This window comes from Dromaius novaehollandiae, chromosome 1 (assembly GCF_036370855.1).
Source record: "Dromaius novaehollandiae isolate bDroNov1 chromosome 1, bDroNov1.hap1, whole genome shotgun sequence".
In the NCBI taxonomy this organism is placed as follows: domain Eukaryota; kingdom Metazoa; phylum Chordata; class Aves; order Casuariiformes; family Dromaiidae; genus Dromaius; species Dromaius novaehollandiae.
Window position 1 is genome coordinate 90,610,007 of NC_088098.1, and position 16,516 is coordinate 90,626,522.

Genomic DNA, 16,516 nt, shown 5'->3' on the forward strand with positions numbered 1-16,516 from the left:
TGCTGTTCTTTCTGTATAAGCACACAGAGAAGTTACCAGAGAAACATCACATTATCATATAATCACAGAAATGCTTCTGTATCATTCAACATGCATCTGTACTGTGTTGTTGCAGATGTATACCAGACAACAGTTTGGAGCATCTACACATCTCAGCTGAAGAATAGGACTATCACGCTACAGATTGTTCTACAGTAATAACGCACATACGACAGAACATTTACTTACCTTTTCAGATAACACAGCACTGCTATTTAAAGAAAGCACAGAATGTGCAGTGGAGGTTAAAAAAAATACTTTAGTAACACCACTTCATATCATCCTAGAAAAACTCCTTGACCTAGTTGTATTTCCTCTCATTTTTGAGATCTTTCTTGAGGAAGTCCAGTTTTAAAAATAACTTACAGAGAGAGGAGGAAGACTACTGTTCCTTCCAGGTTAACCACAATAGCCAGAGTCCTCCAGGAACGAATGAAGTACCCTAACAAAGCATACTGGGCAATTCCCACAGCAAAGAACAAGCCACCAATGGATCCTAATACATGACGGAAACAAACAAACAGAACAAAAAAACATTATCACTCCTTCAAGCAACATTGCTAACTCTCAATATACAGGATCTGACACAAAGTATCATTTCATTAAGAAAAATCCACTCAGGAATAGAGAAAAAATAGCTATCAGACCAGAGAATATTTTGTTCTTCACTTGTATGGGGCAGAAGTATTGCCTTTAACTGCAAAACAAATTGCAAAATCAAGACAAGTCCAAAAAACAGCCTTCTACACCCTCCTCATTCAACAGAGCCCTAGAAATAATTAGGTGTTTTATTAGGTCTTTTAATTCTAAACACAGGTATGCATCACCTTTTTATGTAAAAATAAATACTACATACCACTGGAAAACTGGTGTTTTTAGGAACATACAGCATTTATTTGTAGCTCTCATGATTTGTAAGATAGCACTTCTTTGGCACTTGTCAAGGACTAAATATGTCAAGCCCCACAACAGCAACGGTAAAATTTACATGCATCCTATCTGAAGTACAGCTTCAACACTACCAACCAGGACAGTTAAGGGCGTCTATATCTTTCCATTTTAAGTTTTAAGTTTGATTACCACATAAGAATTTATTTTTTATTTTTTGAACATATAAACAAAGTTGCCTCATAATCTTTGAGGTGGCAAGAACGGGAAAAGAACCACCATACTTTTACCATTATATAAAAAGTCTTTTGATTTCTTGTTGAGAACAGCCAGGCAATGAAAAATTTGATATTTTGCATTCACACACTATCTAAGCTCTGTTTTACAGAGTCCGAAATGCTGACGGATAGAGCTCAACTATCATGAACCATCGATGGGTATTTAGCTGTGTAACATGCACAGTGAATTTGCTTCAACTAAAGTACATTTGTCAATCTGAGTGATGCAGAAATCTGAAAGCCTCCAAGTCATATGCTGTGCTTGTCTATGGTTCATATTAAATGAAGCAGGGCTCAAAGACTGTGGTCACGCATATGCTCCAGGGAGCAGAGTTAAATTTGCAAATGTTACGTTAGCTTTGGTGTATCTCAAGTGGTGTGTAAAACAGAAATCTATAAATTCTCTCAATAAAAACACCGTCACTCAAACTTACCTGCTAATGCCCAGTAGGCAGTACCCACACACTCATTCAGTAGAACAAAGGCCACTAGCGACATCCCACCGTTCATAACCCCTACCAAGAAGCGAGAGATGGCAAAGAATTCATATGAGGGTGAGAATCCATTTGCAATGGCAAACAGGATGTCAAGGGCAAAACCTGGAAAACAGGGCAAAAGGTTTCAGTTCAGAAGAGTATCTGAAGAAAAACAGAAGCATTCATCAGTTTCTTCAGTTGATGCTCAGTGACATCTGTCCTAAGTAATCACATTGAACTATAAAACACTGCTACTTACCACAGGTTTGGGCAGAAATTTAAGTACCCCAAGGCTATGCCATAAAAGAGGGTAACACAAAATGAGTGGTTGCTGGTACATGATTCACAGTACTAAACCCCTGCATTCATTTCATGGCAGACAATTTTTCACATACTCAAAACTACTGCATGGCTTCAGTTAAGACAGTTTGATATTTATCCCCATACAGAAGCCAGAGACTAAACATATGACTGAACATTTCCCCTCATTCTTGGAAAGCAGCCTGCGCAGACTACAAAAGAGAGATACTGTCATGGGATAGTACATAGCGTGTTGGCACTGCATACAGGCCCACCTTTATTTGCTCTGAATGAACGAGGTTGCTTTTTTAAAAAAGTTATTTGCTTACTTTTTAATTCCACATGCTCACCCACTGAGTAACAAGTCAGCTTTACAAATACATACATAAAAAATGAAGCTCCAGAAAATGTTAAGTCTGAAGATATCAATAAAGCTTATCAACTTTAAAACACATTGAGGCTTCCAACTACATAAAAATAAGATCATGCAGACAGGAGTAAAAGGTCAACAAACAAGTCATACATGTAGAAACATTGCTAATAAATTAGTAGAAATATTAACTCCAGTCTGCAGAGATCCCATGGGCATGAAAACCATCAAAGGGACTCAACTTTAAGGTGTAACACATTATGGTATGATTCCTAAATCCAGAACAACTCTCAGACATTCAGATGCTGATTTAAATAAACAAATATTAATTACTTGCCCTTACTTATGTTCCTCAAGTATACTGGAAGGACAAAAAAACCAAAAACAAACAAACAAAAAAAATCACAAGAGATGATTCACTGCTCTGTATGAAGCTCTCTACAGAAACTGGACTCCTGCCATTGATCTTCAGAGACAAGACGCCAACACTTTATTCATTTTGTTAGCTGGCACTGGTTACCTGTGAGATAAACTTTCTTCCTTCCGAAGCGATCTGAGAGCTGACCAAAGGAGATTACTCCAACAAACACACCACTGAAGAAGAAAGAACTGGCAGCACTGACTTTGTATGATGTGTTGCCGATTAAAAACCACTGGATGGAGAAATAAAAGGAGCATTAACTGAAGTCCTAGAGGTTCACAAGCAGCTAATACTTGGAAGGGCATAACATGCTTTAAAGAACATCAGACTTTGCCTAAATCTCCTAAGCATTACATTCGGTCAATAAAATAACAGCCACTGAAACACAACTTCTGTCTTTCAGACTCATTGGGGGTATTAACCAACCGCACAGTTCCCCCAGATCATCTACGGCCTTTGATTCTGAACTCAAGGACAGATTCCTCTTGGAATGCTGTTATTTTTTTTAGTGGTACCTGGTATTTCTTCCTGTGCAGGTAAGCTGATGATTGTATCTTTTTCTCTGCAATAACATCCTGCAATCTCCTTCTCATAATCTTCTCTTCCCCCCATGAAAACCCCATTAGATATCCTTGCTAGCAAAACTCATACGATTTCAAAATTCAGTAATAAACCATCTCATCATGAGGAGCAGAGCTATGTGATTAGAGCTGACCAAGATCAGAGAGCTAACAGAACAAAATGCTTCAGAAGCCCCAAGAAAATAACTTGCCTAACCTCATATATGCTTTATTTTGAATCGTCACTTAACTGGTGAGGTGTTTACTGATACGGTGAATAATGCCGCCATAAAGCATCAAGACTCTGACAAAATCCACTTCTAAAACTAACCATGTGACCACAAAGATGAGTTTTTGAAGCCTCCCCAGATTTAAAAAACAACTCTCAGAAAAGAACATGTCTATAATAATAACATATGATGAGAATAATTTTATCTTGAAACAACATGGTCAGTTTATTTTATAATAGCTACATGAATCATGCCCTAATTTTTGGTATAAATGTTAAAGAAGGCTGCCAACACCACAATTCAGTGATGTGAGGTATCTTCTGTGCTCTTCAAAGATCAAAGGATAAATTTGTTTATGGTCAAGCAAAGTTTATCCTGTAAGTTTATTTCAATGGCTAGAAGCCCTTTAAAGGACTCAAGGCTTTTCTCTTGTATATAAAGCATGTTGTACAAATTCAGAAGAGCTCATAAATTGAGCATTATTACATCAGAATATTTCTCAGAGTAAATTTCCAGTGGTCGCATTATTAGTAAGTGATGCTACAAGATAAGCTTTAAGAATATGCTTCTCTAATGTAAAAAAAAAAACTTCCTTATAAATCAGCCATGAAATAGGATGTTGATCAGATACTCCAAAAATAAAATCAGATTGTTTTTAAAAAAAAATACACAAAATGTAATTAGCAACATAACATCTTCCAAATATACAACACACTCAACTAGTGAATTCTGAACAAAGCATATTTTGATAGTGTGATACAGGAGAGGCAACAGGATTTTATAAACATGGGCCTTTACTAAAAAAGTGTAGATTTCACTTCGAAATTCCCAAACATACAAGATGCTTGGGGTGTAAATTTTTAAAAAGATCTTGTATTTTTCAATTAAGTTTTGTTCTTTCCTATGTTTCACATCTACGCAACTAAAGCACGTAAGAAACTTTTCAAAATTTGTGTCCTAAAACAGTACTAGGCTCCACGAACATATCTGAACTTGTCAAGTTTAACAGAAGATTCTTGGAAAAAATAAAGCAAAAGAAACACCCCAAAACCCAAGGAAGATTTTAAAACGTTACTGACAATTGGCTTTAACTTATGCTTAAAAAAACCCCGCCGTCCATTAGGCTTTTAAATTCAATGCAGGCATAAGTACTCATTCTCTTTGTTACCAGGAATATGAACCAATGGCTGTTGTACACAACTGTTTGGTTCTGTTCCAAAACTGGTAGTTTTTATTACTGTGCTCATAACTAATAAAGTTTGAGTACTTTACTGGGCTAGTTCAAATAGCAGTAATGCCTATAGACAATAACCGCAAATTTTCAAATGGTAGTACACTTGTCTTAACTGTATAGCTCTAATTCAGTCTTATAACAGATGCACTCAGATAGGGCTCTTGCACAGGACAATTCGACATTAAAAGATTCTGAAGGCCTCAAGAAGGGTAGGCATTGCACACATCACAGTGCAGAAGCTAGAATTATTTCTCTAGGGACTGTGGCTAGACTACAAAAAAGGACACCTACAAAACACAGAGGCCACATTTATAAAAGATAAAGCTTGCTCTGGGGTAGAATGGAGGCGGTTATTTTATCTATCCAACTCCCCACCCCCATGCCACTCCCCATATAAGGATTTACAAAAAAAATGCAAAAGCCACTTCTTCTCCGCTTCCTCCACTGCTTGCCAACTGCATGATGAATGCACTGCATGCATTTGACCTTAAAGGAATGGCAAAAGGTGGCCAGAAAGAGCTCAGGCTCCACAGAGGATTTTGAACACATTAATACAATGACACAATTCCAGCAAAGTCCTGGAACCAAGCTACAGTATTCAATATGCAACTCCCACATGGAAAAGGTCAGAAGTTTCAGAGAAGAACCACATGAACAAGACCTATGTAGCAAAATAAAGCTAGTTCTTTGTTGCCAGTAAGCAAATGAATAAATTCTACTTGTTCTCTACTTGGACTATAGCACCTGTTTCATTTGCTAATCAAAACATGCATTGATATGGAAGAAAGAAGTGGTAGTGAAAGCCCCCCTACACCTCATCCCATGAGATTTATTACTCACACATGATGCAGTGAAACATGTTTCATTCTTACCTCAGAGGCTATTGATGTGAAGCTGCTGCTGAAGTGTACATGCTTATGAACCTCACTGCCATTGGCAGTCAGAAGCCATTCGCCAAAGGCTCTCTGCTCACTCGCTGACTGGTTGCTATGGCTCTGATTAGCCAAGAGCTCTTCCAGATCCCAGTGGTAGGGAGGAGTTGCCCCCACCAGTGCAATGAGGATAGCTTCAGTGGCCACGTAGAGCTGGAATGAAACACACGCAAACATCAAAGATGCTAAACACACATCAAAGCAAGCAGTGCTTGGCAACAAGATGCTCTGTCTAGTCCCCATCTATCAAATATCACATACCAAAGAGTCACAGCTTCAGCCCAGTGGTTGTTACACATTTTAAGGCATGGATCATTTGAGAGAAAGGAACTTTCCCTCCTGACACCCTTCTCTCATAATCAGAGACCTCAGCTCCCACGTACAGTGCCTGGATGCATGGAAAGCTGTACTAACATACCAGCACTATACCAGTACTATACTTCAATGCAAGTATATTACTCTCCAATTATATTCTCTCCCTCTACTGGGGTTGTTCATTACTCTAATTTGATATTTGGAACAGATCTTCTCCTCAGTGTTTCATATCTAATCTTTCCCAGTTTCACCAAGATTAACTCTTTCCCATTTGTTATCTTCTGTGAACCTGTTTTACTCTTAAAGAAAGAGGCATATATGAATGTGCATATATGTGCATATATACATACAGTGTATATACGGTGATTAACAGCTGTTTTTGTTTAGGAAAAAACAAACCTACCTGCTGGAAATCCAGGCATTTCTAACCTGGTCTGGAGCAGGGTCACTACTGCTTCCTCAGAACATTCACAGGCCACTGCTCTTTTAACAGTCTAGACTGTTACACCTCCATCTTAAACCCCAGTGTTTTAGACTTCTTTTAACAATAGAAGTCCCATGAGCTCTGCGATAGAAACCCAATGATTAAAGTCTTCTGAGACAGAAAAGAAGTTGTTGGCAGCAATACAGAAACACCCATTCTCCAAACAAAACTGCCCGTTGTCTCAGGCCCTCACTGAGAGACAGTAACTCTGCTCAGTAGCTCCTGACAAAAAAGGATCCTGTTGCTTCATGGGCTGACTACTTCCTCCACAACAAAACCCTGGCCATGTCACTTCTTTCCCCAAGCCTCATGCCAGCCACCTCCTTCTGGATATATCCCTCACTCTGCTCCCCACATCTCCTTTGTTTCTTCTCAAGAAGAGTGTGCTTCTCTGAAATGTATTTTCTCAAAAGGCTGCCATATAATAGATAATTCTCCAAACTCAGGAGAACGTAAAGATAATCTCAGAATTCCACTGTAAGCAAAACTAAGTGCTCCTGTTCTGTACAACAGCTGAGCAGTCAGTTATACCCAGGTCTAAAAGAGAATTATTACTAAGTTAACATATAGACTTGAGTTATTGCACAAAAGCATTTTCCATCCATTAGCTCCTTTATGTACTTTACATGATAAGCTCCTACTACAGTCACAGGAGGTAAATAAGTATTTCAGAAGTTCATTTCTTTCCAACTTTTTTATACGAAATTACTGAAATTCAAAAGGGATTTGGAAGAAGAAACACAGATCTATCATCTATATTATTAAGCTGAAGAACAACTTTTAAAATAGATAAAGATGAAAAGTAAAAGACTTCACCTGGGAATGAAGGCTATGACTAAGATTACATGGGGAAGGAGGAGTGAAAAGCAGAGTGGCCATGTTGCTAGGGATGCGTGGACACAGAAGTCTCAAGAACACAGGAGAAATATGAATTACAGGTCACGATCTGTGGTGCATCCCTGTGCTCTGACTAGCTCAGACAATTCTGTGTCAGGACTAAGTGATAACATCCTTGTTTTATCTTGTGAGATAACACACGTATTTTTGAAACAGTTAAGGAAATGAAGTCTTCAAGACATTTGGTTTAGAGAAACAAAGCATAACACTTACTTTCCCATTTCTGCTGCAAGTGAAACCCACCCCAGCTACAGAAGACTCAATCCAAAAAAAACCCAGTTGCAGGTGCACACACAGAAACGCTACAAATATTAAACCAGCCTGAAGCTTCCTAGTGGCTGCAGCAAGCAAGGAAAGAACAATAATAAAAACACTTTCAACTGAGCTGTTGAATTGGAAAAATGTATGAAGATGGAGATACATTTTGATGTTATCGAATAGTACTCTTGTATATTCAAGCTCACTGGAGTCATTACTGTCACAAGACTGTTTTTACCTGGTAATCACCTGCCTTGGGTTCTTGGGTATGATAAACCCTTTTTATTTCATTGCAAAACAAAAACAAAAAAGAAAATCCAAAACCAAACAGCCCCTGCCCATCATCCACTACAAAACCCACCTACACCCACACCTAACCTTATAAATCTGAATCCTGGAATTGTGGAATTACATAAAAGTTGCAATTTTTATTTACAATTCTGAAGATCAGAAACAGTTTCTAGAAGTGTTCTTAAAAACATAAACAAGTAAACACTAAAAAAAAAAAAAAAGAAAAAAAAGAAAGAAGCAGAATGTAATTTTTAACATCCAAATAAAAGGGCAGGGGTTTTGTTAATGAATCTGGAGGATGCTCCCTTAAGAATTCTAAATGCTTGTGCTTAGCAAAAATGTTGTAGTTTAGATTAGTGATCAGTATAAAATGCTATCAAAACAGAATAGAAATACTATACAACAATTTTGTAAGGTATAAAATGTTGACATTATTGGTACAGTGACAAAAACAAAGCCTTTTATTTTTCATTTGTTCTATATCCCATATAGTATAAGTCAAGTCAAATTTATATGTCATTTAATGTATACCTTCTATTCACATAGCATTTTAATTGGCTGTACATGGATGTTAATGGCTCCCCAAAGGATTCCCAGCACTGATCTATATTAATCAAGATGACTGTCAAGCAGAGGGGGAAGAGGCAGCAACTCGCATCCCTTTTCTTTTCTGTCACAGATGAAGCAAAGCTGAGAGTTTTATTAGTTTGGTTTAAGTTTCTCCTGTTTGTTTCTGTTCTTTGTAGGTTAAAGTTTTATGGTCTATCTTAGAAGTCTACAGCATGCAGAGATTTATTGAAAAGCAACATCTTAATGATTTGAAAGGTTTCACTCTCTCAGCTAAGTAGAGGGAATTTTAGTGAGTCATTTATAACTATTTCATTGATAGTTTTTGAAATTAACTTAAAGAACTAACATTTTAAAATGAGTTTTAACAGAAATGCCTAAAATATCTTGACTGGCTTTCTTGATGTTTGTTTTTCTAACAGATGAGTTCCAATAAAAACTGAGAATCCCCAATAAGTGATGGAAGAAGGAAAAAAGCTTTAATAATTTCACTTATGTATAATGAAAACACATACTTAAAAACATCCTTTAAGAAACTTTCAGACCTACGTTGTCCATCCTGAAACATAAAAAAGAACGAAAGCAGTTCTGCTACGAAGCACTTTCACTCTTTTTAACCAGCTCATCAGCAATTCATGACCAGACCTGTCGTTCTAGACAAATATCAGCTGAAGCACATAACGCTGAACAAAATGAGTAAGCCACTAACATCTGACTTTCGAACCACAGAAGTATTAAAACTGTACCTTGAGGAAAGACAGAAATTTAGAAAGAGCAATGAATGGCCTTGCAATGGTAGAAGTCTATGATGAAGAGATGGTTACATTTTAGGATGAAAGTCATTTCTCCTGAACCTGTGACAAGCAGCTGAAAAACTGAAGGCCCTCATTTTTGAAAGACAGATGATCTTATCAGCACTGAGTTATTCCAGAAGGGTGATCTGCCTTTAGATCCGTGGGTTTCCCCACTTCCAGGAATAAATTTTGTGCAGAAAGGCCCTGAAACATCTTCACATTGCAAAATATCTTTCTACCAAAGTATCTTTCTCCTCTTGGTAGCATAAGAGAGAACACCATAAGACTGAAGGAAAAGCTGTGCTGTAGTTACAAACCAAAGAAACACCATGAGTGGAAAACACAATGTAATCTCCTAGATGGTTTAACCACCCCCCAAAACCACTCTGATAGGAAATATTTCCATGAAGAACATGACCATTGTTGCTCACTACCTGTGCAATGAAAGAATAAGAAACTATTGTGAATAAAGCCTGGAAACCAAAGATGTATGAAAAGAAAGGTGCTGTAACTAACCTGTCTGTAATAAGGCGCAAGAACATTTAGTAACATTTTAAACAGGATGTGCAAATCATGGCGATTCATGGCTGCTACAACAAATGCAACTTCTCTAACTTCTACTTCAGCTGCCACAAACTTGGTTCAACTCTTTCAAAACTATGTGAAGAGATCTAAGATTCCACACATTTTGAAAGAACTTAGGGTTTCTCTACAGAAACTGGGAAATCCTACTCAACTTGAAGTATTTTAATCTTGAAGTGCAGGACTCCGGAATCCTCAAAAAAGTCAAAGGTCTGTCCAAGCCCATACATAGCTTTATTGTAGATATTTTTCAACATCTACATTGAAATCTTTAAATCAAACACCAAAACACAGCCCACAGAGCCGTATTTCTTACAGGTTTGTGCCCAACAACCTCTAGTTTCCCCTGCCTAACCTTCTTCTCTGTCCCAAATACACATCCCTCGACTTTGTTCTGTGCTCAGTATCAGTGTTGGCAGGCAACAGCAGCTGTAGGGGTTTGTCACTTCTCAGGTTCAGATAGGCCAGACAGCACATACATGCTATTTAGCCTGTGGGCTGCTGCCACCAAACAGTACACCAGGTCTCTTACTTCCCATCAGCACAGGGACACATTTGGATCTCTTTCTTAAGAGCAGATAACTCTACTGTACAAGTTTTCTGCAAAGACTGACCAAACAGTAACCAACTCCTGTGTATATAAATCTCTGCTTGTCAGGCCTACTGGAACACTACACACCTACACTACCTGTACTTCTGCACGCCTAATGAATGATGAAACATGTTAGCACTGGTGCTAGCATTGTAGGATGGATATCTAGGTTCTTACCTCATCTGCTCAAGTTACTTTAAAAATTAGTTTGTAGTAGATCAACCCCCCCCCCCAAAAAAAAAAAAAAAAAAAAAAAAGCCCTTTTTTTGCCTTTTTGCCAATATCACAGAATAGTTGAGGCTGGAAGGAACCTCTGAAGATCATCTAGTCCAACCTCCCTGCACAACCAGGGTCACCCAGAGCACGTTACCCAGGACCCTATCCAGATGGCTTTTGAATATCTCCAAGGATGGAGACTCCACAACCTCTCCAGGCAACCTGTTTCAGTGCTGTCACCCTCACAGTAAAAAAGTCTTTCCTTATGTTCAGACAGAACTTTCTGTGTTCCAGTTTGCGCTCGTTGCCTCTTGTCTTATCACCAGGCACCACTGGAAAGAGTCTGGCCCCATTCCCTTTACACCCTTCCCTTGGATATTTCAGATAAGATCCCCCCTCAGTCTTCTCTTCTCCAGGCTGAACAGGCCCAGCTTTTCAGCCTTTCTTCATACGAGAGATACTCCAGTCAATTAATCATCTTAGCAGCCCTTTGCTGGACTTGATCCAGTATCTCCATATCTGTCATGTACTGGGGAGCCCAGAACTGGATCCAGCACTCCAGATGTGGCCTCACCAGGGCTGAGTAGAGGGGAAGAATCACCTTCCTCGACCTGCTGGCAATGCTCTTCCTAATGCAGCCCACAACACCATTGGCCTTCTTGGCCACAAGGGCACATTGCTGGCTCACAGTCAACTTGTCCACCAGGACTCTGCAGAGCTGCTTTATAGCAGGTCAGCCCCCAGGCTGTACTGGTTATTCCTCCCTAGGTGCAGGACTCTGTACTTCCCTTTATTGAACTTCAGTTCTCTGCCCCATATGCGTAAGTGATCTTTACTGTCAAAATTTAGTGGAGTACTTCTAGCTCTGCAGTTTTATCACTAGTGTCATCCTAGAGATCTAATATTCTGAGGTAAGTCGGTGCCATTTGGGGCTTCTCAATTATTGTTAATGAGCACAAGACAGAGGGTATGTCAGAGCCTGCTTATATCTGGCGAGCAAAACAAAGGTTGGAATCATTAAGGAACAGCAAACTGAAACTGTCCAGAGGTAGCCGTTTAGCACAACTTGTATAAAACTTGCTTAGCATGAGTAGCTAAATTTGCTGAAGCCTTAGGCCGCACTTAGATAAAATAATGAACTTTTACTTAGTCCAGTAAGAAAAGGGCCTCAGAGCTGGTTCCAGCTGGAAAGATAAGGAAGTTATAAGCAGTCTGCATTCCTGTGTCTCATCCTCCGAAAGGGAGGATGTCAAGGCTTTGAAATAAGACCAGTGCATGGCATTAGGTCCTTGAGGGGCAAAGCCTTAGCTCACTGCTGGGGCAGTGTTAATTGTAATAATTTGGAATCACCTCCTCCTCCTCCTCAGAGCCTTGAGAGACAACAGTAAGACCCAACAAAAATAAAGGTACAACCGTCAGCAGAGACCACAAAAAATAAAGATAAGGAGAAAAACAGCTTACCTAGGAACAACGATGAGATCCAATGAGGAGCAGAAGACCCCAGACCTAAAAATTACTATTGGTTTAACTACTGTGTGAGGGGTGGGAAACTTAAGTTGAAAAAAAACTATAATTGCCAGGATTTTTTTTTTTTGTTAGGGTCCCTCTTCGGAGGCACCCAGCTCAAGCTGTAATTACTGCACGCGCGTAATTAAAATTTAATTATTTAATTTGCTTTGATTTGGCTCTGAACTTTTCTGCGGGAACCTAAGGTCAGGCCCTGTTGTGGTGGCCGACAAGCCTAATTTCCATAACAGGAATAGACATGGTGACAAAGGAGGGAAAAAAAGAAAAGGAAAAAAAAAAAAAAAAAAAAAGAGTTCCACACTAGTCATAATTGGTTCTGCTGGTACAAACCAATGTTCCTCACACATGATCAGGAGTGGATCTAACTCTGAATATGCAGACTTTGCAAAACTGTTCCAATAGCATGAGCTTCTTCCCCATCACTCTTTTCTCCCAAGCACCATAATACACAATAAGAAAATCTACCATCAAGCAACAGGTTGCTATTGTTATCTGGCATGCTGTAGACTAACAGCATGCTATAGATACACAGATAACCTGTTAAGAAGTCAGCTGTCACTCTTCCATGGAAGCAAAAATCTTCTAGACAATTATCGGTAAGCTTGACTCAGGGATGGAAAAAACAACTTACGGGACTGAGAAGAGCTTGATAGGATTCTCACACTGTGCTGTACCAGCCCAATTGAATAAATCAACACCTAGGATGCTACCTATCACAGAGCCATTAAAGGTGACCATAATGGCAAATTTTTTCAAATTAACATAGGAAGTACAGGCAACGCATGATGCTAAAGAAACCTGGGATTTTCTAAGGAGATCTAAATTGGAGAAGTAGGCCTTCTAGCATGTTATAAAGAGAATACTTAAATCAACCTGAAAAAAAAGTCACAACCTTGCCCTACAAGACATTCAGTTCAGTGACAGAAATTAACAGAAGGTTTATTATATATTTAAACAGTTGGCACAGCAGCTGACTGCATGCTGGTAGACTGAAAACAAGGCCAAAACTTCTTCCAGAACTGTTTAAGCCAATGTAGCCAAAAGCATTTGCATTTTCAGAGCATGCTGAATTATGTGCAACAGCACTTAAAAAAATGCAAACACATCTACCTAGCATGGGCTCATACACAGCAGCTAGGAGGTCTGGGAGAGGCCTCTGACACTGACCCTGAGGAAGAGAAATAAACAGAACCTTGCATAACAAATTGACAGAAATTGTGATATAAAGTATTATTGATTTGCCCTTTAAAAACAAAAGGCATAAAGAATACTTATATGGTTTATTAAAATATCTGAACGCAAGCCTCCAATTTTTTTCTGCCAAATGTTTGCACAGTGATAAGTCAGAGAAGCAAACTGACAAACAAGAACCAAGAATCAAAATTATGGAACACTATAAACATTACAGCTGCTTGAACCTGAATACTCAAGAAACTTAAATTGCAGTAATGTTCAATCAAGTGCCAAGACTCTGCAGTTGAACACAGGGTATACAGCTTCATCAGTACTATGTCAGAAGTGGCACTCCGCTGTTCTTACATAAACAAGAATTTATAGGAAAGCAAAGCAGAAGGGTGCCAGATGTTCTTATTCCAGTTCATGAATAGACCACAAACCAACCCAGGGCTGAACTGTCTCAATGAAAGCATAAGATAACACAAAGAAAAATCAGCAACTGCTGGTAAAAAAGCAGATATTGCAGGCAAGTAGGTATCGGACACAGTTAAGTCCTATGTCCACAAGCATGACCATCCTTAAGTCTGCATTTCATCTTTGTCCCTCTTCCTATCTTCCAGCCTGCTTTGGCAATCAACGTCTACAAGTTGCAGCCAGGATCATAAGAGACCAAAGTTCTCATCTTTCTTAGCATGCTGGTTTGGGACCCTGCCAAAGAATACTGGGAAGGCATCTTGGTCTAAAAGACAGAGTTCTACTAAAGCTATAAGAAGAGCATGTTTTTTGCTTGCTAGGACCTCCTCTCTACCACATAACTAAAGTATTTAACCTTATATAAAGATACAATAAAAGCACATACTGATCTCTTCAGAACTTTCTGCTGTTTAAGATCCAGGCCAAAAGACATTGCTGACATTTCTATCAGCCACTTTCCTTCATTTAAACATTTTAAGGACTTGTCCAACATGATATTCCAAAACAGACAGAGCAATTTTTCTTGTTTGTGGTAGAGTTCCCTTTCTAAACCAGTGATTTTCAATCTGTAGTCCACAGGCCCCAGGAAGTCCCTGAAATACTTTTAAAAGTTCTGTAAAAAATAAGAAACATAAAACTGTTAACAGTCTTAAATTTACTGCACAAGAATCTAACATCTTCAGTGAGAAGTCTGTAGGGGTCTGCAAATTAAAAAATAAAGATCAGAGCTTTTCAGTCTTTTTCAAAAATCATTAGTAACTAAACAGTCCATCACAAATTGAAAGGTGTAGTAAGCTAGAAAAAGAAAAGCATTTGAGTACACAAAACTTTATTTGGGTCAAAAGCAAACAATCACATGCTAGTTGGAAACAATTATTCTGAGTTAAGCTACACAACTACCAGTTAAATCATCTGAGAGAAAAGGAAATTGGCACCTCTAGGATGGAGGGAATGTCAGTGAGTAGAGCACTGATAATGTGGCTCGCTAGTGGAAAAATACAGATAATCTATTGCCTACAGATCACAGTAAGATTAGAGAGATTGTGTGCACACATGGGCAGGGAAAATGGAAAGGAAGACTGTGTCATAAAACAAATATTTTAAATCCATAATCTTTAATAACAAGTACAATTATGCCTGTTAACTCTCAGGCTTGTCTTTTGAAGGTGCTCAGAAAACAGACTGGCTAGACTGACTGTTTCAATAGAATTTGCCACTGAAGCTAAACTCCATCCCACTGCACAAAATACCCTATGTAGCAATAACTTTATTGTTCCTAATCTGAAAGCATCTCCCCATATGTTTTTCTCGTATTTACTCTAAAGATGCCAGCTACCACTGACACAGTGGCTCCTGTGCACCTTCCTTCCCTAGTTCTTTAAAAGACATCCCAAATGTATAGGCTTCAGCCATGGCTGGAGTAAACACCTCCCGAGTGAGTTCTTTCCATCTTCACTATTCACAGCATGGTTACTTCTCACATCATCTCTGCTCTAGAAAAATCAAATTGCCCCTGTTGAGAAGCTTGTCACATTGTAGCGAGTCCTCTGTAGTTGGAGTGCTGGTAGAAAGTGAAAGATATAGTATGTGATGGTAGGTACGGAGTTGTCAGACTTGCAGCTGTTGTCATTGGCTTGTAGCAGAGCAGTCTTCTTATTTTTGAATTTTTTTTTTTTTTTTTTTGGACAGGCACAGCAATTTGTTTGCTCCCCTCTGTTGCCAGGCCTTCAGGACGTCCACCTTTAGGTGTTTCTCTCTAAAACCTCATGCTTCTTGCTGTATTCAAGACAGCGAGCAGCAAGAATTCTAGCAAGGTCTCCGAACAGCACATTGAATAGGCATCTTCTAAGACTGAACTCCACATAAACTGATAAAGGTGTGAGAGCCAACTAGATGTCTTATACTGATATGTGCACATACAGAAAAAGTGGTTTCAGTAGCAAAGAATATGAAGTAAACGTTAGAAGTTCAAGAAGTCTTGAGAATTGTGGGCTGACACATAGAACCACTTAAAAATATGACCTCAATAGTATGTGTTTCATGGTTAAGATGCAGCTAAAGAAGTTCTTAAAGGTACAGCTCATTTCTTCTATACCTCAGTCTGTGCTTTGACCATACTTTTTCCTCTGCTTGCAAGCACAGGTATAAAGCCTAGCTGTGTGGATGGCTCATTAGTATGGTTTAAGACACAAAATAATATTGAAGAAAGATGTATGTGTAGGCAGCTGAGAAGAAATTTAAGCCATTTTTTCCCCCACTTAAGACAGAATTATTTGGGGGAAATTGATAGCAAGTTAGCTGCTTAAAATTAATCAGCAAGGAAACAGTTATTACAGTTTAAAACTTCGGTGTTATATCTGAGAGTTAAGAACCTCATTGCTAATGAAGCGGGTCACAACTCAGCATTATTATTTCAGGTTTTCTGCAGAACATAAGACAGTATCTACATCAGCTGCACTCAAATTTTCAAGGCTATAACTATAATGTGAGAAAAGATGAGCAATTGTTTCCTTTAAGGAACAATTAAGGATCTGAAAGAAGTAATTACAGAAAGACAGAACACACAGGGTCTTGGGTAAATTTCTGGTTCTTCTGGAAAATAGGTTTTATTTACC

At 38.7% G+C, this 16,516-nt stretch overlaps 1 protein-coding gene across 2 annotated transcripts in view; it reads right to left on the reverse strand.

Annotated features, from left to right (window-relative positions):
- Positions 1 to 16,516, reverse strand: part of SLC22A15 (solute carrier family 22 member 15) — a 43,903-nt gene that overhangs the window by 22,187 nt on the left and 5,200 nt on the right. Inside the window, exons 2-5 of one of the 2 annotated variants that reach the window (XM_026110563.2) lie at positions 5,669 to 5,881; positions 2,872 to 3,004; positions 1,640 to 1,720; positions 406 to 535 (exon numbers count right to left, since the gene is read on the reverse strand). In XM_026110563.2, coding sequence (XP_025966348.1) covers positions 406 to 535; positions 1,640 to 1,720; positions 2,872 to 3,004; positions 5,669 to 5,881 — 557 coding nt within the window. Of the gene's footprint in view, positions 1 to 405; positions 536 to 1,639; positions 1,805 to 2,871; positions 3,005 to 5,668; positions 5,882 to 16,516 lie in introns of both variants that reach the window. The other variant, XM_026110562.2, reaches the window with a different exon arrangement.